This window comes from Kwoniella botswanensis, chromosome 1 (genome assembly GCF_036426115.1).
Source record: "Kwoniella botswanensis chromosome 1, complete sequence".
Lineage (NCBI taxonomy): Eukaryota > Fungi > Basidiomycota > Tremellomycetes > Tremellales > Cryptococcaceae > Kwoniella > Kwoniella botswanensis.
In genome coordinates this window covers 464,573-485,327 of record NC_088599.1, presented here as the reverse complement: position 1 = coordinate 485,327, position 20,755 = coordinate 464,573, and the positions used below count along the sequence as shown (strand labels likewise).

General features: G+C 49.4%; 12 protein-coding genes across 12 annotated transcripts; 2 read left to right on the top strand and 10 right to left on the bottom strand.

Annotated features, from left to right (window-relative positions):
* Positions 1 to 84: 84 nt before the first annotated feature.
* Positions 85 to 1,283, bottom strand: L199_000193 (uncharacterized protein; the record flags this gene model as incomplete). The annotated part of the gene is made up of 6 exons (XM_064885965.1): positions 85 to 417; positions 468 to 596; positions 644 to 678; positions 733 to 777; positions 935 to 1,058; positions 1,107 to 1,283. The coding sequence occupies 6 exons, from the start codon at positions 1,281 to 1,283 to the stop codon at positions 85 to 87; spliced, it is 843 nt and encodes a 280-aa protein (XP_064742037.1).
* Positions 1,284 to 1,681: 398 nt separating this feature from the next.
* Positions 1,682 to 2,589, bottom strand: L199_000192 (uncharacterized protein; the record flags this gene model as incomplete). Its single annotated transcript, XM_064885964.1, has 4 exons — positions 1,682 to 1,890; positions 1,943 to 1,996; positions 2,135 to 2,518; positions 2,574 to 2,589. The coding sequence occupies 4 exons, from the start codon at positions 2,587 to 2,589 to the stop codon at positions 1,682 to 1,684; spliced, it is 663 nt and encodes a 220-aa protein (XP_064742036.1).
* A 156-nt stretch (positions 2,590 to 2,745) lies between these two features.
* On the bottom strand, positions 2,746 to 3,764 carry L199_000191 (uncharacterized protein; the record flags this gene model as incomplete). The annotated part of the gene is made up of 3 exons (XM_064885963.1): positions 2,746 to 3,262; positions 3,477 to 3,559; positions 3,606 to 3,764. 3 exons carry the CDS (start codon positions 3,762 to 3,764, stop codon positions 2,746 to 2,748), a joined length of 759 nt encoding a protein of 252 aa, XP_064742035.1.
* A 256-nt stretch (positions 3,765 to 4,020) lies between these two features.
* L199_000190 (uncharacterized protein) lies at positions 4,021 to 5,191 on the bottom strand (the record flags this gene model as incomplete). Its single annotated transcript, XM_064885962.1, has 5 exons — positions 4,021 to 4,132; positions 4,188 to 4,608; positions 4,655 to 4,767; positions 4,820 to 4,850; positions 4,897 to 5,191. 5 exons carry the CDS (start codon positions 5,189 to 5,191, stop codon positions 4,021 to 4,023), a joined length of 972 nt encoding a protein of 323 aa, XP_064742034.1.
* Positions 5,192 to 5,397: 206 nt separating this feature from the next.
* Positions 5,398 to 6,361, bottom strand: L199_000189 (uncharacterized protein; the record flags this gene model as incomplete). Its single annotated transcript, XM_064885961.1, has 5 exons — positions 5,398 to 5,549; positions 5,601 to 5,717; positions 5,759 to 5,963; positions 6,149 to 6,254; positions 6,300 to 6,361. 5 exons carry the CDS (start codon positions 6,359 to 6,361, stop codon positions 5,398 to 5,400), a joined length of 642 nt encoding a protein of 213 aa, XP_064742033.1.
* Positions 6,362 to 6,634: 273 nt separating this feature from the next.
* L199_000188 (uncharacterized protein) lies at positions 6,635 to 9,713 on the bottom strand (the record flags this gene model as incomplete). The annotated part of the gene is made up of 16 exons (XM_064885960.1): positions 6,635 to 6,722; positions 6,781 to 7,025; positions 7,080 to 7,380; positions 7,430 to 7,506; positions 7,549 to 7,692; positions 7,739 to 7,865; positions 7,910 to 7,972; positions 8,030 to 8,127; positions 8,184 to 8,301; positions 8,352 to 8,442; positions 8,489 to 8,748; positions 8,800 to 8,878; positions 8,922 to 9,092; positions 9,150 to 9,353; positions 9,396 to 9,615; positions 9,669 to 9,713. The coding sequence occupies 16 exons, from the start codon at positions 9,711 to 9,713 to the stop codon at positions 6,635 to 6,637; spliced, it is 2,331 nt and encodes a 776-aa protein (XP_064742032.1).
* A 440-nt stretch (positions 9,714 to 10,153) lies between these two features.
* Positions 10,154 to 12,435, top strand: L199_000187 (uncharacterized protein; the record flags this gene model as incomplete). The annotated part of the gene is made up of 11 exons (XM_064885959.1): positions 10,154 to 10,221; positions 10,277 to 10,534; positions 10,588 to 10,673; positions 10,730 to 11,042; positions 11,102 to 11,171; positions 11,223 to 11,380; positions 11,432 to 11,635; positions 11,683 to 11,752; positions 11,797 to 11,871; positions 11,924 to 11,960; positions 12,008 to 12,435. The coding sequence occupies 11 exons, from the start codon at positions 10,154 to 10,156 to the stop codon at positions 12,433 to 12,435; spliced, it is 1,767 nt and encodes a 588-aa protein (XP_064742031.1).
* A 68-nt stretch (positions 12,436 to 12,503) lies between these two features.
* L199_000186 (uncharacterized protein) lies at positions 12,504 to 13,995 on the bottom strand (the record flags this gene model as incomplete). Its single annotated transcript, XM_064885958.1, has 4 exons — positions 12,504 to 12,719; positions 12,766 to 13,335; positions 13,550 to 13,788; positions 13,839 to 13,995. The coding sequence occupies 4 exons, from the start codon at positions 13,993 to 13,995 to the stop codon at positions 12,504 to 12,506; spliced, it is 1,182 nt and encodes a 393-aa protein (XP_064742030.1).
* A 599-nt stretch (positions 13,996 to 14,594) lies between these two features.
* On the top strand, positions 14,595 to 16,916 carry L199_000185 (uncharacterized protein; the record flags this gene model as incomplete). The annotated part of the gene is made up of 14 exons (XM_064885957.1): positions 14,595 to 14,738; positions 14,800 to 14,828; positions 14,886 to 14,958; positions 15,060 to 15,090; positions 15,135 to 15,230; positions 15,275 to 15,308; positions 15,364 to 15,406; positions 15,460 to 15,473; positions 15,516 to 15,582; positions 15,736 to 15,975; positions 16,064 to 16,284; positions 16,336 to 16,454; positions 16,505 to 16,623; positions 16,749 to 16,916. 14 exons carry the CDS (start codon positions 14,595 to 14,597, stop codon positions 16,914 to 16,916), a joined length of 1,398 nt encoding a protein of 465 aa, XP_064742029.1.
* A 106-nt stretch (positions 16,917 to 17,022) lies between these two features.
* Positions 17,023 to 18,656, bottom strand: L199_000184 (uncharacterized protein; the record flags this gene model as incomplete). Its single annotated transcript, XM_064885956.1, has 10 exons — positions 17,023 to 17,117; positions 17,180 to 17,249; positions 17,305 to 17,789; positions 17,839 to 17,853; positions 17,915 to 17,936; positions 17,990 to 18,131; positions 18,189 to 18,213; positions 18,261 to 18,302; positions 18,347 to 18,475; positions 18,518 to 18,656. The coding sequence occupies 10 exons, from the start codon at positions 18,654 to 18,656 to the stop codon at positions 17,023 to 17,025; spliced, it is 1,164 nt and encodes a 387-aa protein (XP_064742028.1).
* A 38-nt stretch (positions 18,657 to 18,694) lies between these two features.
* L199_000183 (uncharacterized protein) lies at positions 18,695 to 19,413 on the bottom strand (the record flags this gene model as incomplete). Its single annotated transcript, XM_064885955.1, has 7 exons — positions 18,695 to 18,718; positions 18,771 to 18,913; positions 18,964 to 18,984; positions 19,047 to 19,100; positions 19,152 to 19,202; positions 19,247 to 19,317; positions 19,376 to 19,413. The coding sequence occupies 7 exons, from the start codon at positions 19,411 to 19,413 to the stop codon at positions 18,695 to 18,697; spliced, it is 402 nt and encodes a 133-aa protein (XP_064742027.1).
* A 61-nt stretch (positions 19,414 to 19,474) lies between these two features.
* Positions 19,475 to 20,605, bottom strand: L199_000182 (uncharacterized protein; the record flags this gene model as incomplete). Its single annotated transcript, XM_064885954.1, has 4 exons — positions 19,475 to 19,974; positions 20,020 to 20,120; positions 20,163 to 20,346; positions 20,458 to 20,605. 4 exons carry the CDS (start codon positions 20,603 to 20,605, stop codon positions 19,475 to 19,477), a joined length of 933 nt encoding a protein of 310 aa, XP_064742026.1.
* Between the last annotated feature and the right edge of the window lie 150 nt (positions 20,606 to 20,755).

Sequence of the window (20,755 nt, the reverse complement as noted above, 5' to 3'; positions counted from 1 at the left end):
TCTGATGCATGCGACTAGTATGGACGTGACTAGATTATAGGAATGTATAAATGGTTTAACGAGATTGAATATCGAATTATGCGTTCAAGGGTTCACCGCAGTAGCTTCGGAGGCTCGAGGCTCGGCTACCGCATTTCTTTGACCCCGTCGACTGAAGAAGCCTCCCTTCGCCGTACCAGTGGTCGAGGCGCCAGGGACTCCGACCATTGCAGGTGCCCCAGCAGCGGCATGCTTCTCCCGGTCAAACACCCCGCCAGAGCTAGAGAATTTGCCGGAAGAGAGTTGAAGCAAGCTGAGGTCGAGCTTTGAGAGCCTGTAAAGGTGGTAGATAGTGAAGACAGGCTTGGCAAGGACGTCCAGGATACCGTAGAAAATCATCTCTGAGTCTGGGGTGATAACATTACCCCCGTCGGCGAGCTGTACTTGGATCAGCAAAGTGATGATCTCTCAAGTCGATTATCACTCACACCCCAAGCCACCGGGTATAGTAACCAGAGGAACGATAGGATGGCAGCGGAGGAGGTGAACGCGCTCTTGTAGTCCGCTCCGAGTGCGCCGGCACTTGCTCGAGCTGGCCCAGCGAGAACCCACCAGATCTGTGCTGTGTCAGCATCGAGCCAATAGAAGATTAGAGCTAACGTACATAGAACAAGGCGGCACATCCGAAAGTGTAAAAACCTGACATGGGCTTGTGTCAGTAACCGATCGTGAATGAAAAGGGTCATAACTCACCCCATTTGTAGCTAGTAGCAACCAATGCACCGACCAACCCCGTCACTATCATCACCAGATCAAAGTAACACAAAGCGATGATGTCCGATAGGGGAAGACCGGAAGCCAGCACCAAGGTCAAAAGTAGGGAAGGGGTGGTGATCACCCAGTCGATGTAACGGACATACTACACTATCAGCCAAAATCGCCCATCAAGGTTAACTCACCCAGATCTGCCTGGTTGTGTTCGCGGAGTATCCCATGTGACCAAACTCGGTAAGAACAGAGGCATAACCAAGATCCGAAGCCATGGAGAAGTATGCGATAGCAGCAGTGGAGAGAATGAACTGCAAAGAGGAGTCAGTGAGAATACTCTTATATAATGAGTTGCTTACCAAGGACAGTTGATGGAACACTCGTTGGCCCCGTGGGAGGGAGAATTGCCAGAAGAAGACGACGATATCTGTGACCATCATAATTGCGAAGACCGCCCAGAGCCAGTCAGACCCACGGACGGTGATGTGCTGGACTGATCCAGAGGGAGGGTTGGTGTCAAGGGCGTGATTGGGCATGTTGCAAGATTAGTAAATAATAGTGAATGCAGAACTTAGTATCATACACTGCTCTGAGATACATATCAATCTATATATATGTATGCATCGTCGACGTTGGCTTAATCTGCACGAAACGTCATGAACATATAAAATGGACAGATAAGGGATTTTCAACCACCGGAAACCAACATGACGTCGATGTTTACGTACATTCAGTCACCTTCATCCAAAATATTCTATTTATACGTTCGATCGTCAACATAAGAAACTCCTCCCAGATCGGATGATGCGTTGGGAATCAAGCCGGACTCGGCATGCATGTGTTGTCTCATACCGTGTGCTGAATGATACATGATGACAAGACCGGCATACAAACGCCGTCAGAATCTAAATGAAACTACCGTTCATTGCAATCGTCATGGCAGGAGTCGTAGGACCCCCGCAACTTTCTCATCCCACTCTTCTGCACTCTTTTCACCCAGAGGTTGTACCAAGAACGCTGCTAGATTATTCATTGGTGACCGTACAGGCCTCGATGACGAGTCTGATCCTCTTGATGTGGCCATGATATGCCGAATGACCTTTTCGGATATACCCTCGAAAGCGTTTCGAATACCAGATGTTCCTGGTGTAGTAGCTGACATGTCAGTGACCTTGGTCTGTCAAAGGATACTCACCAGCAAGACGTTCCATCAGAGCTAGGCAGGTCTGGATGTCTAGTAACGTATCCACTGTTGAGGGTATGATGTTCCAGCCATTCTGACTAGCCTGGAGGGTGCAATGAAGATAGGTCATTCCTTGCATGAACAACCTGTGGATGGATATCCAACCTTACTTTGTCAGCGGACATCAACACTTTTGTCACTTACTAAAGTCAACCCTTCCCATGCGGGACAAGTCTTTGCTCCTTCTGATGACCTCCCTGGCACTGACTAAAGCTGTCATTGTTTCCTGTCGATCGGGGTTTGAGGACGCTCTGGACGGTCGGTAAAGCATGGACATCGTCGCATGATGTTGGACAACTTGCCAATGGTCGCTGACATACCCTGTTCCTTCGGGACACATCGCACGCCATTGGTCTAGTCGGTTCACCATGGAATCGAGCCATAAAGCCGGCGGAGCTACCGTCGATGCGTGAAGGCGTGTGTGGATCTCGCTTTGGATTTGATGAAGACGGTAGACCTGGAGCGATGAGGCTTTCAATGGTGATGGCTCTCCTGGAAGGATCGCATGATCGGTGATGAGGGAATCGTCTTGAACGGATGGAAACTACTGGATCAGCCCATCATCCTGGATCATGGAGCTCACCTCCGTTGTCACCCATGAACCTGAGATTACAGGTGGTCGACCGGTTACTACACACATCATCACGTCGAGAGAGTATATTCTTTCATTTGTCAGCCAAGATCATCGTCAAATCTACTCACATCCAGAACAACCTCCTTCTCATATCCCTCTCCAGAGGTTTTTTCGCCGAATTCTAGGCTTCTTGATGCAAACCCAGCCCAATGGCTTGTCTTGCTACGAACCCCGCCGATTCCCAAGCGTTCCCGCACCCAGGCTTGTAGAGCACGAAGATAAGATGAGCCACCTGAATCTGCAAGCTCTCTATGCCATTCCACCCCATCCCAGGAAGGACATACTTTACAGCATGATGGAAGAATTCTTCTGCCCGAAGTGGAATGGCTGGATCCGATAGGCTTTTCTGGTCAAGGGAAGCAGCGCCTATAGCTAAAGCGTATAAGACGACCGCTATGTCGAACCTAGCGACCGATTCGTCAGAAAAGCAAACGGCGTCGACCTGCCGCTGCAAGGTAGGAATGTGAAATATGGGAAATGCGGCGTTCGTGTATAGGAAGTAATGTGATAGCAATTCATGTATATGTCGTCGAGCGGGTAAGATGGATCGGTCGGATGCTACCAGCAATGAAGGTTTAGGGGGAGGTACGTTGATGACTGCGGGAGGATCAGGTATTGGGGAAACACCGGACCCTCCGCTGTGTGAGCGGGATCGATGAGCTGGGGGTGGACAAGGCAATTCGGGCGGATCTGTATGGAGACGGGCTCTCTTGATCGCATGCTCGGTTGGCTGCATACTCTCCCGTTGACTGATCCACCGCGCTTTCTCCTCCTCCAACCCACGGATACGCTCTTCCAGCGCAGCGATATAGCTGACATTCGTGAGCTTGAGCCCCGCTTCATCTCACTCACCTCCACGACGTCGTTGCATTCGCATAAACACATTCTTTCCCCTGCTTCTGACACCTAGCACAGATAGGTCTCTCTCCTGTACACTGGATAACGACATCAGCCGGGTCCGAGTGAGACTGCCGAACCCACCTTTATCTTCCTTGTCCTGCATGATTCACAGGCTGATCTCGGGGTAATCCGTCCCATTCCTGCTGCAGCAATGGCTGGTCTGCTCATAGGCGTACGAACACCATTCTGGCGCTTGCTCGTCGACCCGGATGGAGTGCTATGACGAGCTGGAGAGCTCATGTCGTTGTTGAGAATCAGAAGGGAATAAGACGGGTGGGAAATGGGATGTGAGAGAATGTCAAATGTAAGTGAAAAACGGAAAGATCCCGAGCTGTGCAGAAATTGATAAACACCTCCGATAACACACATTGCCAAACCTAGCAGTACAATCTCATCATCATGCAACTTGTCTCTTCCATCTGACTACGAAATGATATGAACAAGTACTAGACCCACTCCTTCTCCTCACTGAACGAGTATTGCTGAACAGTTCCACCTAAACCACCCTGTTGTTGATACCGCCGCCCTTGAGCGCTTCGATCATATGTTCCACCATAGCCAGACAGGTAGCTTCTTGTACGTCGGCAGGTGCTGCTCCGTAATGAGGTCTAGGAACATGATCAGCTCTTCGGAGATCCAACATCTCCTTCCTTCGAGACTCACGTAATGACACAACCAGCTTTACACAATCCTTCATACCTTCCTTGCGTAGGGGGCTCTATGACCGTCACATCCACTCCAGCCCCGATTATCTTCCCTTCCTTCAGAGCGACTTCCAAATCCACCTCATCGACTATACCTCCCCTGGCTACGTTGACCAGTACCGCTGATCTCTTCATGAGATCGAATTGCGGGGCGGAGATCATACCCTTTGTCTCCTTAGTCAAAGGACAATGGAGAGATACGATGTCCGATTGAAAGAGCAGATCGTGGAATGATGAGGTGCGGGTGATGAACGTGGGAGGGATGCCCCGCTCCCAGCGTTGAAGGTCAGCTGCTGAGAGGAATGGGTCGTAGAGTATGACATGACCGTTGAAGGCCGACTGAAACATCCTTGCCAGTGCGAAACCGGTATCCCCACCACCTACAAAGAGTAAGTATCGACTATATGTGCGCCATTCAACACTCACCGATCAGACCGATAGTCTTTCCAAAAAGCGTGTGTCCACCCCAACCATCAGCTTTGTGGATCGGTTCCCCAGCGTAAAATCGAGCATGAGTGGTGCTGATCTTCCTCGCAACGCTTCGCAATGAGTCAGCTGGAAGTCCGCCCGCTCATGGTCACGTCCACTCACTCTATAATCAAGCCAAGTGCTAACTCGGCAACTGCTTGGGCCTGTGAATGATCAGCTGTAAGCTTGTCAAGAGTGACTGACGTTAATCCCAGGAGTGTTCATCACGACTATACCGGCATCCTTCAAAGCTCTTAGGTCTAGCATATCCACTCCGGTTCCTTGCTTGGCTACATACTTGAGCTTTCCATGTTCCCTGACCACGTCTACATCTTCCTTGTTCACACTCCCTGATATAGTCAATAAACCTTGAGCGTGTCGTCGCCAGTCTTTGAATCTTTCAGACGAAGGAAGTATCAGATCAAAATGCTCGGTTGCGAGGGCCAGCGCTTGAGGGTGGAGGGGGTTGAGCGCGACGACGACGGGTTTGGTCATGTCGAGATGGGACTGGTTATGTTTATGCTCTCAATGTGAGTGATGTAAAGAGCAACGGACATGATGAAAGAGAACAATCCAAGTATCGGAGTAACAAAGCTCGACAATCAGAGGGTCAAGTCATGTGTCAAAGGATCGTTTGCGAAGAAGGGCGTCATTTCCTTGGCACCCTGATATTTACGATTCACAATACAATGCATGTTCATCTATGAGTACGATCTATCTCCGGTCTTAGTGGTACCCGTAGCGAATCCCATTTGCCTCTCCATCTCAGCAGCCAAACAAGCATTGTCGACAGCGATCGAGACCATGTCGAATCCTTGATCCAAACGTTGTTTCGCGATTTGACCATTAGAGCCTGAAAAAGGGTCAGCACAATCCCCCATTCTCGCTACCGGTTCACACTCACAGAAGATCGCAGCAACCTTTCCAGCGTCATGGGCTGCTTTAAGGGTCTTCGCAATGGCAGCTTCATGTTCCTCTCCGCCGAACTGGACATTCAATTGTTTTGAAAGATCGAAAGGACCTGTCACATATCAGCTCTGGCCGCAGATCCAACAAACTCACCAATGAAAAGCACATCCAATCCGGGGACTTTTGCAATCTCCTCTACATTCTCAATACCTTGTCTGGACTCGATTTGAACGATGACCAACAATTTTTCATCCGCTTGAGAATCATATTCTGATCCCTTGCATCCGAATACAGGAGGACAGAACATGGGACCGTAACCCCGAGAGCCGGTAGGAGGGTACTTGGAGAATGAGACGATCTTTTTCGCATCCTCAGCGTTGTGACACATAGGGGTCATAACACCATGAGCTCCAGCGTCGAGTGCTCTCTTGATCATCCACTCCTCATTCCATGGGACTCTGATGATGGGACTCGCACCGGCAGCAGTAGCGGCGAGCGAGAGCTGAAATCATCAGCCGAGTCCTTATGAAACAGCTCACTCACATCAAAGTAGTCCTTGTCGGTGATAGCACCATGTTCTGCGTCGATCAACACCCAGTTGAACCCGCCAGTAGCGAGAACGGTGGAAATGGTACAAGCCCCAGGGAGACTACAACGGTCAACGATGTCAACGACACAAGCGACTCACGTGCACCAGAAACCGAGACCAGGTTGTTTGGCTTGGAGAGCGTTTCTGAGGTATGTTTTGGCTTCCATGTTTGAGTATGCTTTTTTGACAGATGCTAGATGATAAAGAAGAGAACAACGGTGATGCTGATATGATATAGCTAGATATGTTCTTAGGTACAGTTCATCCATCGAGTACGGTGCTTGTTTGTCCCGAATACCCATCGGGATCTTTCGGTACATTGGGCCGACTCCCTAAGCTGCAACTCGGTCCGGTAGATTCTGGCAAATGGTATGTACTCTATATGCATAAATGTTGTAAATGCGATACGATGTCCATCACCCTGTGGTCTATCTCTACGTCTATGCTAGGTCGTCGTCGTCACTTGAGATGGCTCGATTCTCTCGCTGGATCAACAGGTGGCTACTCGTTGCTACAGCCGTCCACCGTCTGGGGAGGAAACAAGGCTGATCAGCTTGGACATATGTCGGTGCAAGCTCCCACTCACACGTTAACGAAAATAGTCTGAGTCTCATCGATAATCAAAGCAGGACCCTTGACCTGATCCCCGGTATGAAGCGAACCCAGCTCAAATACTGGCACGTCCTGTCTCTTGCCTTCTTGACCATACCATACATACGCTTCTTGGTGGAAGTCTGCTTTGCTCTGATCGACGTCGTTCAACTTCAATGACTTGTACTCGGAGAATGCGGATGGACCAAGCGAATCGAACGTTTTGCCAATCCCTCGAACCTGGTAAAGATCTGTCATCAACGGATCTTTCAGCTTACAGATCCATTGACTCACCTTGACATCATCGACGATGATACTCTTGTTCAACAAAAACCCAAACTCCTCCTTGTAAGCCCTCTTGAATTCCTCTTCGTAATCTCCTTTGCCTGGAGCTGTTTCCAGAACCATCAACGAAGTATCCGACCCGTCGAACCGCATGTTCAACAACCGCTCAACCTGTATCTTGCTGTCTTCGAACCCAGAATCCTTCAACAACTGCTTAACTTTCTTTGCAAGCTCATCAAGTCTCGAAGAGAGGGAAGACTGAGACGAAGGGTTGTAGGTGTCCGAAGCGGGTTCTTGTTGCTCGTATACTCTGGAGGCGATATCAGCAACAATCGACACTCGATGGCGTGCATACTCACCTATCTGCGAGCGCTAATCCATATGCTGAGAGGATCGATGAGTATTTGTGAATCAAAACCCGATCTATACCAAGAAGCTACGGAAGCCGTCAGCACGACCTCACCATGGATTGACCTACCTCGGCGATCTCGCAGGCGTGTTGACCCCCGGCACCTCCAAAAGATGCAAGGACATGTTCGTCTGTCTTGAACCCTCTTGCTTCGGTCAGTGTTCGGATCGGCCTGGCCATAGTCTCATTCGCGACTTTCACGAATCCATAAACCTGTTCACGCCTCGTCAGTCCCTGACACAGTTCATGTTTTACTCACAATTTCGTCAATCGTTTTCTCTGTCCCGGTTTCGGTTCGAATCTCTTCAGCGAGTTCCTCGAATTTTGTACGGGATGCCTCTGGATCAAGATCCTGATCTTCGTTGGGACCAAAGCATTTAGGGAAACTGGTTGGGTGGTCAGTGGGGATCTCAACAGACTCGTAACTCACTATTTCGGTACAAGACGACCTAGGAAGAGGTTTCCGTCCGTCAAAGCGAGAGGGCCACCTTTCCTACAAGTGGATCGATGGTAAGCTTGAGGACCTCCATGACAAAAGACTAGGCCTCACCTATAACACGCTGGTCCAGGATGGGCTCCAGCAGACTCTGGACCTGCACGGAAGAGTCCATTCCTATATGTCAAGCAACTTCCTCCCCCAGCCGCGACCTGAGCGCATGTGTCCAGTCAGATACATTATCGCCCATCGCTAGCACCAGACTCACCGTGTTGATATCGAGCTGTGGGGTGAACATGGATATACCAGCTGTGGTGGTCTCCCAGACTGATTCGTATCGTCCAGCATACCGAGATACATCGGTTGACGTTCCACCTACATCGAGACTGGGAGGTGGTCAATTGAAGCTCGACGAGTAGGAGCCCACCTCACTCACCCTATCACTGGAGATTTTTCTTCCTCATCCCAGCTTGTCAAAGCACAGCCCACTACTCCACCAGCCGGTCCTGACAGAATCGACTTGAGGCCTGAAAAGTTCTGCACCTATGTCAGAGAGCTTCCTCAATTTTTCACTTACGTTGAGGTCTACCAAGCCCCCGTCTGACCCCATGAACTCCACATGCAAACCCCCGTCTGCTCCACCTTCAAAGCCAGCATAGAAACCTTTCAGATAGTCTTGTAGTACCGGAGTGAGATAAGCATCGCACGTGGTAGATTGTCCACGATTGGTCATCTTGATCATAGGCAGGAGCTGGGAGGATAATGAGATGTGGGGGAATCCAATTTCTGATGCGACTTTCCCAATCGCAAGCTCGTGGTCAGGGAATGTGTAGCTAAGTATGCGCAGGTCAGCCTTGGCTCGCGATCAGAAACACCTCACTCACGAGTGAGCCAAACAAACGGCAATTGAGCGATACCCTTCATCGTACAATGCCTGCAGATCCTTCTTGATTGTATTGAGATCTTGACGATAGTCAGCCTTTGTCTTCTTCTAAGATAAACTCACCTGGTTCCCGAATCACTTTGACAGCTTCTCCACTCAAACCTTTCACAATTCTGCCAGGTATAATGTTCTCCTGCTCTTCGGCACCCACTCCAGAATATGCTTTCTTCACTGATCCATCCTCGTTGAATACAAGAGCGTTCTTCTCGGCTCTTGGATCCGATGAGAACCCGACTGCGAGGTGATCTGACGTTAACAGCACGACATTTTCAGAAGCGGCGCCTGGCTTACCCAAGGTAACCCTCTCATCCACTTCTACAGCTTTAGTGTACAAAGGCTTTGCTCGCTTGATATTCAGATCAAAGATCTTTGGTCTAGCTTGGTTGCCGATCTCAAGAAGGTCTTTGAAACCCTTGGTAATGATCAAAGCGTGTTTCTGGCCCTTCCGCTCCAAGAGCGCATTGGTTGCAACCGTCGTGGAAAGCCTGACGTATTCTAGGCAATTGTCAGCCCTTATCTATATTAGTTTAGACTCACCGAGCTGGTTCACTGGCAACGGTTTCCCCCTCTCGAACCTCTCCCCGGTGACCCTCTCTAGAGCCCTTCGGACACCCTCGGTGGGAGCGTCTCGATAGTTGCTGGGATCTTGCGACAGCAACTTTAACACAAACTCTTCGCGTTTGGATTCATCTTGCTGAGCGGATTCTGGGTTGGACCGAGGAAGGGTAGATACGTGGACATCAGTGAATGTTCCGCCCTAGAGTCGGATGATCAGCTTCAAAGGGATACCTAGAAGTGACATAGACTTACTCTATCGATGGATATCCGGATGGAATGATCGGGAACAGAAGACATCGTTGATATCGGTGGAGGCGAGGAATAGGTGATGTTCTTTGCAGGACTTGGTCTTCTCCACCTCAGCTAGACCTGAAATGGTTGCAGGTAGGATATCTGGAATCGACACGGATGGAGTATGAAGAACCAGAGGACGAATGCAATCCAAGGAGGATAAGAACAAGTTATATATAGCCCAGCCCAAGGTTATCAGCGCGCGTATGATCCTCCTCTTATCTCTCTCACTCGACCTCATGCTCATCATCCGCATTCATCCATCTTGCATACATCCCCCTTCACTGTCAACTTTGCTATCTTTTCAACTCTACCAGGTCAGCCGGTTAGAGGTCTAGAATCTCCGTCCCTTCTAGCACGACCTGACTCACCTGCACTTCAATATATCATCCAATCGATCAGCCGTTCTCTTCTCGGCTATCTCGATTTTATAAATATCGCCCATCATGGTCAACGAGTCACTTCCTCAAGCCCAGAGCAAAGCAGACTATGATCCCATCACCCTGTCCCTCTTGTGAGTCCTCCTCTTCCACCACACTGCATCGCTAGCTCCGCTGACCACCCGCTAGCTCCAATCGGTTCATGTGTATTGCCGAGGCGATGGGTCGATCACTCAAGCAGACGGCCATCAGTACCAACATCAAGGAGCGACTAGACTTCTCGTGTGCTGTGTTCTCTCCTACAGGTGATCTCGTCGCCAATGCGCCTTTCGTGCCTGTACATCTCGGATCCATGAGTTGGTCAGTCAAATATCAATTGAAATTGCATGGGAAAGATCTCAAAGACGGGGATGTACTTTTGACCAACTCACCAATGGCCGGTGGAAGGTGAGTAGCTATCGAAAACTCTGTGTGGGCATGTACGCTGACCTCCCATCTAGTCACCTTCCCGACTTGACCGTGATCACTCCCTGTTTCGACGAGAATGACCCTACTAAGATTATCTTCTTCACAGCGTCCCGAGGTCGTGAGTTTTATACAATGTCTCATGCCAGTGTTCCACTGACCGAATCAACTTGACAGACCACAGTGACATCGGTGGTATCCTGCCCGGGTCCATGCCCCCAACTTCCACTCAGCTCTACGAAGAAGGAGCCAACATCCATTCACTCAAGATAGTCTCAAATGGCTATTACGATCACGATGCTCTACAAAAAGTTATGGTGGAGGATCCTGCTCAGTATCCTGGCTGCTCAGGTTCCAGGTCTTTCAGAGACGTTGAGAGTGATGTCAAGGCTCAGATTGCTGCGAATAACAAGGGCACCAATCTTCTGAAAGCGTTAGTGCAAGAGTACGATCTCCAGACGGTACATAGCTACATGAATCATATCAAGAAGTGAGTGGACCTCATACATGAAAATACATCAGACCACTGATCTATATATTCCCACTCAGCAATGCCGAACAATCAGTACGAAAGATGCTGCGAAAGGCTGCAGAGAATGCTGGGACCAATGTGCTACATGTGAGTCATGCAAAAGATTTTGAAGTGCCCTATTTAACCTTGATTCCATAGGCCGTCGACTATCTAGATGATGGATCGCCTATCGCCTTGACCATAACCATTGATCCCAAATCAGGCTCAGCAGTGTTTGACTTTGAAGGTACCGGTCCTGAACTTCGTGGAAATCTCAACGCACCTATCTGTGTTGTGCATGCCGCCGTGATCTACTGGTAGGTGGACGAGTGAATATGGTCAGGTATGCGAGCTGACAGTGACGACAGCATGCGATCCATGATAGGCGAAGATATCCCACTCAACGCGGGGTGTTTGGTACCCATTGAGATACGGATACCCGAAGGATGCTTACTATCTCCTTCACCCGAAAGTGCTGTCTGTGGTGGCAACGTGATGACATCGCAGAGAATCACAGATACGGTTTTGCTCGCATTCAAGGCCTGTGCTGCTAGTCAAGGATGTTGTAACAAGTGAGCCTTTACCTATTGCACCTATAACGCTGACTTTTCCGTCTCAGTCTGTCATTCGGTGCAGGTGGGAAGAATCAAGAGACTGGGGAAGTAGTCGACGGTTGGGGTTATTACGAGGTGAGTGCGATGCTGGTGGGACCTGTCACTGATCCATCAATCAGACCATCGCCGGTGGTAGTGGAGCTGGAGACGGATGGAACGGAACATCCGGCGTGCACTGTCATATGACCAACACGGTGAGTATTACGCGGATCGATGGAAATAGTCATCAGCTGACATCATAAATAGCGTATCACCGATCCTGAGATCCTGGAACGTCGTTATCGTGAGTGGTCATCTTCCCGGACAAGTCCTGGCTGATCTCCGGTATAGCCGTCATCCTCCATGAATTCGGATTCAGACCATCCTCCGGAGGTGTTGGTAAATACCGCGGTGGAGAAGGATGTATACGTTCACTCCAATTCCTACAGCCCTTATCTGTATCTATTCTATCCGAACGACGATCTCGGGCGCCCTATGGTCTTGCCGGGGGTGGACCAGGAGCTACAGGGTTGAATCTTTGGGTAAAACAGCCGAAAGACAAGGATGGTAAGGTTAGGACCATCAATGTGGGAGGTAAAGGTACCATGCAATTTGGGACTGGAGACTCTCTGGTATTGCATACCCCTGGTGGAGGAGGATGGGGCAAGCCGGAGGTAGAAGATCAAATCGAAAAGGAGGAAGGGCAGAGGCTTCTTAACGAAGCAAGAGAGTGGGAACCAAGGGGATCATGGGCTGACAAGGCTCAGCCAGATTTCTGATGAATATACGTATACAGCACGTATCAGTACCAACAGGTTATATAATACATACAAAACATCAGATAACATTATACTATATCTTGACTTCTATTCTGCAAACTCTGACGATGTTTACTGGTAAATAGCTCTGACTCTGGTGCAATGAAAATGGAACCATCGAATGCCTTGTAGATAGTCACGGTCATGACGTAGAGCCAATTGACGAACACTTGAGTCGATACAACAGCACCAATCACCCGAAACACCTCGGAATCGAGCTCTGTTGCGAGAGCATTGGAGGCACTCTGAAATTCTTCAGCAAGGACACTTTGTGGAAAAGGAAGAACTCACTGCCCAGACTCCTATCGGGAATGTTAACGCCGTGAAAGATATGTTGAACGATCGATGGCGCAGGTAGGACCGATCAACGTTGCATAGGTGATCGATGAATATCGCAGTCGCCAGTAAATACCAGCACAGACCCAATCCCCATAGGATCAAACCAGTGACAAGCCCTCCCGCATACATGGCATCAGCCATGATTGTCATCGCCGATTGCTCTTTCTGGGTTGCCAGGATGTCGAAGCTCGATGTGTGTGCGAGATCTCTGACCACTTTACCCAGAGTTATGATCCCGAAGCTACCTTGACCACATGGACCTACAAGAAGAAATAGACTGGGTAAAGCTTGTGGGGCAGGTGCTCCATGGGCGATGAGTCGGTACAAGTAAGTTGCACTGATGGATAGAGCGAGAGGGACACCGGTTCCCCATACGATGTATGATGTGATGACGATTGACTTTGCGGTAGAAGGCATAGATTGGGATACAGCCTCTGCTACCACGCCGCCAGAAGCGGCTGCTACGACTAAAGAGACGATGGGTAAAAGCCAACTCGCTGACATTGACTCGATGGTGTGTGTCTGACGAGTAATCCTGAAAGTCTCAGCGGAGCTTTTATGGGTCGAACTCACATCATGAACAACACTCCAAAAGCGACGAGAGCGGAGAGTGCAGTATCGAAGGCCCACAATGCGACTGCTACTTTGCCCCATCGTTCGCCCCACTTGTTGACGCAGACAAGAGCTATCATGTTCTTGGGGATGTCAGCAGGTAAGCGGCGGGATGAAAACTTACGACTAGGGTGACAAAGCCCATCGGCAGAGTTCCCCATGGTAGAGCGGCAGCAGAATGCTTGAGAGTTGATTTGAAAAGTCCCTTCCATCGTATGTACCGGATGACATTGCCCACGCTGAGCAAAAGGAAGAGCACAACATTGAGCACGAAGATGCCTAGACCAATCGCCCTCAACCATCTTGCAGGATATGGGAAAGTGTAGAATAGTATCGACACGATTCCTGTACCCATATTCAGTGCTGGAGGGAATTCGTCAACACTTATCCCTGGGTGTCATGTTGCAACTCACAGAAGAAAGCGGGTGAAAGGCTAACGACGCAGTGGCTGAGCCGAGTGGCAACGTTCTCCTTCTCGCCAGAGATGTTACTCATCTCAATTTTCGTGAGTTCGGAAGTAGTGGATGAGCGTTGGGGGGAGGGGATCGTATACTCTTCTTGCATAGACATCTCGTCTGCTGGTAGATCAGTGACCATCTTTTTGGGACAATGAGTGATGAATTAGGTAGATTATTGTCAGCTTGATCTCTTTCACTGACACGTTCGACTCGTCCACACATATATAAAAATATCATATGTATATGTTCACGAGTTCCTTCGTAATGGAAAAGATGTGAGGAGATGTATACTGGTTTTACGAAGAACGATATTGCGACTGTCAGCCGATGGCGAATTCGTAGTGCATCGTAATTATCCAACATGAAGTGACATTCGATTCGGACTGGATGGGTGGAATGATTTTTTTTCATTCGTAAAATCTCTGTCGACGTGATTGCTCTATATATAACTTATTCGGAATCCAAGCAGTTCAGGGTTCTGATTTGGCGTGATGGGTGTGGTTTCGGTTTTGACCGATGATGCTCAGGGGGGTGGGCAGTGGAATGGACCGCCATATGGGTAATTTATGGAAATCACAACTGAGATGCACTCGTAGTCAAAGATAAGCATCTGTAGGATTGTCTCATTCGACTATTGCTCTTGATATATTATACCCCTTTATCCCGTTCATCGCCTTCTGTGGAACATCCTCAACAGCACGGGAACGCACGATGACGACGGACGAGAGAAGACCGCTGCTCAACACCGCCAACACACCTGACTACTCCTCAACCCTCAAGTCAGATGAGCCCGCCGATGTCAATAAGCTATCCTACAACAAAGTGGGCTTGAGTGTCAACAGGTTCTGGCTTCTGGTGAGTACTTTCGATTTCCGTGCAGAGCTAATCTTCAGTGTATCTCCATGTGGGTATGCAGTTTTCTGAATGCATTCGACGGGACCGTCGGTGAGTGGAAAATCGAACATCTTGATCCCCACATTCATCTACTAACAGATACTCCAGTTGCGACGCTTCTCGGTCCAATCTCTTCTTCCTTCAACGCTACGAACATGGCATCGTGGCTTGGTACCTCCTAGTAAGTCGATCCCAGTCGGACACAGCTGACATCTTAGTATGCTGTCCGTGTGCTGTTTAACGCCAATCTACGGTCGGCTCTGTAATATCATCGGACGTCAGGCTTCCATGCTTTTGGCTATGGCTATATTCAGTGAGTCGTGCGTGACCTTACGTTATGTTTGCTGACATGACTAGCCACTGGCAACCTCCTCTGTGCCGTTGCGCCATCAATGGAATTCCTTATCGCCGCAAGGGCCTTAGCAGGTATGGGAGGAGGCGGTCTAAGTACGGGTAAGTGAATGGATGTTGGTGGACCAAGTCTGACGACGATGCAGTTGGAAGTACGATCATGAGTGATATTGTGCCAATGTAAGTGATCTCAGTGTAATGGAGTTAGTCATATCTAATGTCCTCTTCCGAACAGTACACATCGAGGTATCTACCAAGGTTTCGGAAATTTGGCATTCGTGAGTTACAAACCCCTCCCGGAAGTATGTGCTTTGCTGACAACGAATGACAGGGAGGTGGGATGGGGTGAGTCGACCTGGAACCCATTCTAATGCTGACTCTTGACAGCTTGGGAGCGCCTTTAGGTGGTATCATTAATGACTACCTTCATTGGCGTTGGGCTTTCGGCATTCAGGTGAGTCGCATTGCCCACGAGACCAGGGCTGATCGTTAGATCCCCGTTCTACTGGTCGGAAGTCTCCTCGTCTACACCAATGTTCGCTACACGATCCCTTCTGATCCTGCATCTGGTGCATCCACGCCTGTTGTCAAGCAAACTCCTATGCAGCTGTTCCGACGGATAGACTTTTTAGGATGTTTCCTGCTCGCTGGATGGGTCGGAGCAGCACTCATCGCTGTCTCTCTCAAGACCAATTCTACCTCGTTAGATGCCTATGCCTGGTCCGACCCTCTCATTCTAGCTCTCTTTGGCGTTAGCGCAGTTCTATTCGCTCTGTTCTTGCTGGTCGAGCTCAAGTGGGCTTCGGAACCTGTCATGCCATTCGAACTGCTTAATAGGAGGACCGCGGTCAGCGTTGCCATCAACAACTTTTCCATCTCGATGGCACAATTCGCTTTGGTGAGTAAAAGATCTCCTGAACCTCGCTGACATCTAGATCTACACCATCCCCCTCTTCTTCACCGTTGTTCGGGGAATGTCTTCTTCGCAAGCAGGTGCGCACTTGATACCAAACTCCATCGCTGGTATGATCGGCTCCCTAGGTTGTGGATTTGTGGTTCGACACACCAAAAAATACTACTGGTTGAACTTCTGGTCAGGCTTTATGGGCCTTGTTGGTGCTATATTGATTTCGATGTGGAATCGGGAATCCTCTGAGTAAGTCCGAATGACGGGGCAGGCGTCAAATCGTGCTGATAACCTGCATAGGTGGATGCTCTGGACAAACTTATCATTCACGAGTTTCGCCATGGGTGCTGTCACTACTTTGACCATTGTTGCTCTCATCGCAGATGTCGGTCATGAGCATGTTGCGATCGCGACCAGCTGTAAGTCGTCTCTTAACCTTCATTGACACTATCGCTCACCCTCACCATAGTGTCATATGTCTTCCGAACCATCGGTCAGGTCTTGGGAGTCGCATTGTCGGGTGCCTTGGCTCAAGCCATTTTGCAAAAAGAGTTGAGTAAGAGAATCACTGGACCTGGGGCTGAAGAAGTGAGTGTGATCCATCACGATCAACGCTAACTTGCTAGAGCATCGCTTCCATCCGAGAATCCTCTGCGTCCATCCGATATTTGGCAGAACCCCTCAAATCGATCGCCATCAACTCATACCAAAAGGCTTTACACGCCGTCTTCTTATGTGCAGTCATCTTGAGTGTGATATACCTCCTTGCCGGTCTGGGGATCAGAGAGATTGATATGCACAAAGCGGTTATTAAGCCTGCAAATGGTCAAGGAGAGGAAGAAGAGGAAGATATCGTCGGAGAGGTGGTCGAGGCTCCTTAGATGAATGAATTCTCGATGCCTACGGCAATACATCGATCGCGAACAACTGGTAACAATGTCTACACAGATGCATGCATCCGCAATATCCTGTTTCAATATTTTTTCTTCACCACCACGTTTGCCGGCTCTCGTTTGCGTTGGTAGGAGGCGGATGGGCGGAAGGATCTGTACCCGTCGCCAGAAGAGGGCTCAGATCATTGTCTATGCGAATGAAACTCAGCCTTCGTTACAAGTCGCAGTCAGTCAAAGTACGAGAGACTTACCCAAAGGAGGGAACGGGAACCACGCATCTAAACTGAATCCTTGATCAGTGGTTCCGCTAGCCGGATTGGGCTGTGAATCGATAGACTACTTGATCAGCCTGACATTTCGTACTGTTATAACTCACCAAGAATTGACTAGGAGTGCTCGCATTCCCTGTGTTGGCAAAGAGCTGCTCTGCATACAAGAAGTCCATATGCGACGATAGGCCTTGATCAGATGCTGGATTCACGCTGATGGAGATGTCCGGTCCACCCGAGAGAGAGGATACAAAGTTGGTATTCGGGGTGAGGCCGGACGACCAAGAGTTTTGGTCAGACATAGGTAGAGCGGTCAGACCTCTGGTAGGAGACGGCAGTCGAGAAGGTGCACGAGACGCCGGTGGTAGTACTTGGTCTCTCCGAGCTTTCTTCACGACGTCTGAGAGCATATGGGCGAACAGGAAGCCAGGGACTGATCGGGTCAGCGCATTCTCATGGCGAGATAACTCACCTTTGGTCAACATGATCGCAACTTGTTCTACGTCTTTGCCGATCTGTCTCAAATTACATGACTCAGGAACCAGCGTAGCCATACGGATCAGGAAACGCGCAGCGTATACGATGTTGTAATCTGTTGATTGATTAGAAACGTGCTATGATGTTGAAATGTGGCGACTTACGGGTCAGGAGGTTAGCTGGTGAATGAACAAAATTGTCAGTGAAGGGGAATATAATCAGAGTTCCACGGCTACTTACCATACTGTATCGTGTTGGCATACTATGTGACAATGGTCAGCTATGTGGAAGCATATGCGTGAAGAACACATTCACCTGTTGCCCTCGCAGACATATAGTCACCAACTGCTGTGCTTTCCTTCCAGCCTCTTGCAACCATTGTCTCCGTTCGTCCGACAGGAATGCTACGTCTCTTCGGCTCCGAATCTCGTGCAAGACGTAAGAGTTCGAGGATAGGCTGTTGAATGATCAGAGTCAGACTCAGACTCCTCGTAGATTCGAAGACGCAACTCACAAGGATCCGGCACCACCGGTTATCACTGTAAACATGTTAGCATGGCTTTCAACGACAATACGATCCGCTCACATGTCTCTCGTAGGAAGTGGTCTTTAGGTACACCATTGCGCGCTACACAACGTCGTCAGCATCGTTATGTGACGATATAGACCTACCATAATAACCATCCCAGTAGTTGTACCAATCTGTTATGGCTCGATTTGCCTCTCTTAGCTTTCCGTCCATGTTTGGGTACGGCTGCGCCGCGTTACTTGGCGCCAGCGCAAGAGGTTGATGCAGCGGCACTGGGGAGACGTCAGCAGCGAAAACCAAATAGGAGAACTCACTTCTCAACATCAGAGATTCGCACGAAGAAACCAATCTCGCATCCGTGGGCAGCGAAAGGGGATGTCGAAGGAAATCACGAGCGTCTTTGATAGTGATCTCTGAGCAAAATAGACCGGGTCGACCATATGCAAAGGACATTCTACGGCGGTGTCAGATTTATCTCCTGATAGATACACTCACTCGTATTCCATCTTGAAGAGCTGCACGTATGGTGTCAGCTGTCTATTTGCGAGAGTATATGAAGATACTCACCGTAAGCCAAACTCTAGCACCGGCCACAATCAGTCTATCCGCCTCGACCTGCTCTGGCGTTTTTCCAGCACCCATACCAGCTTCCACCAGATACGCCAGAGACTTGTGCAATCCCATATCCATTGCCATTCGAATTGCATGGCCTATTGGATCGAAATTTAGCATTCGTTACTCCTGCGAGACTCGTACTCACCACCTGGTCTCCAGAATGTTTCTCCCCAAGAAGCAAGCAGAACTATTTGGTTTTAGCTGAGCTCGCCGCCATGTCTGACTTACTCATCGCCTGGACAATCTCGATCCTAGAAACAGGAGTGAAGAGGGAGTGCATGGCTAAATCGAGGTCAGTAGTGGATATTGGGGTGAAGGAAAACGACGACTTACCCATTTTCTCCGCATGTTCCCTACTTTTCAATTGGAGTTCACTGGGAGGGCCTGCGAAAGGGTCTAAGCACGAGGCCATTAACGAAAAGACTCACCAGCTGCATCCTCGCATTTTGTAACCACTGCTATGATCGTCGTTATCGCGAATGGAGATCGTTTTCGCAGACTACACCAGATGCATCAGCTGTGAGATATCAGAAGGGAAGCAATGGAAAACAGCTCACCTGTCCCACGTGTCATACTCTGGATCGAAACAAGGCATATAGACACCACACCGTTCGAAAAATCTACAACATCAGCATCGCTCAAGATCATCCGTTCACTCACGTGTCGAATAGCTGTCTCCCCTTCTCCAACGTACACCATCCTAGATCGACCGGATCTGGTGATCCACTGGGTCCTCTTTCGTTGAGACTGATGTGAACAGAAGAAGCATCATCCCCTACTGCGCTCATTGGGCGAGGTCGCTTTCTCGCTCTTTGCGCATCATCGAGTACATCGTAGCGAGGAGAGATCACCTTCGGTCGGAATCCTTGGTCATCATCTCCGCCGATGTGCGAATCTGCTTTCAGTCTTGCAGCTTCGGCCAGGTGAAGCATATTTGCCCATGGCGCAGCTGCATAAGCCGATTTGAGGGGATCGATAGGCTCATCCTCATCGGAAGGACCGGGAGATGGAACGGCACGAGATCGGTGAGGGTGATGAGGTGGTGCTCCCCAAGGAGGCGGGCCCAATGGTCCATGAGCGGTCTGGGATGAGTAATGTCGCTGACCGAGGTGAACAGGGGAGTTTGCGTCCAAGTCGTTCGTAGTAGCTGGATGGGCTATACGAGGGGTCAGACACGGCTGAACAGCGGTATATAACTCACTGTTCGCCGCGGCAACAGCAGCTGCACCTCTTTGCAGCTGCAACAGCTCTTGTAGATTCCCTTGCATGGCCCCGATCTGTGCTTCCACAAGGCGCAATCGGCTGATGAAAATTTAGCATACAGTAGCATTTACTTGCACTCACTCTTCAACTTTAGACGACTTGGACTTCCTCGGTCCATCAAAAGTACATGGATGTTTGCTTTGCCTACACCGATTACATGGTGGATTCTCCTTACCGATACATTTCATCTTCATCCGGTGACAGTAATCCTGGAGGTGGGGGTAAGCGAAAGGCGAAAATTTTCGGGCGCAACTTACGCATGCACCTATCAGAACGACATTATATCAGCAAACACTCCTGGGGATATCGATAATGGTAGGAGCTAAATACATCGAGGAGAAGTTAGAAGATGATTTGATATCAAACTGCTACTTACGATTACTTGGAGCGCCTGTTCCATTGGCCTTTGAAGGAGGTAGATCTCTCTCCTCCTCTCCATCATCCTCTGAAGCGGCTGATCTCTCGCTGAGGGCACCCGGCTGGTTTCTCCCACCTTGCTGTGGGTAGGTCTGGTATGATGACATTGCTGATTATGTGGATGTCAATAAAGTGATTGACATGAAGCGTAGATGTGGTTGTCAAGTGGGGCGGTAGCTAGCAAACTCGTCTGAATCATTCAACATCATCATGACAGCGGCAGACAGCACCGGACAACTCGGTCCGCCATATTACGT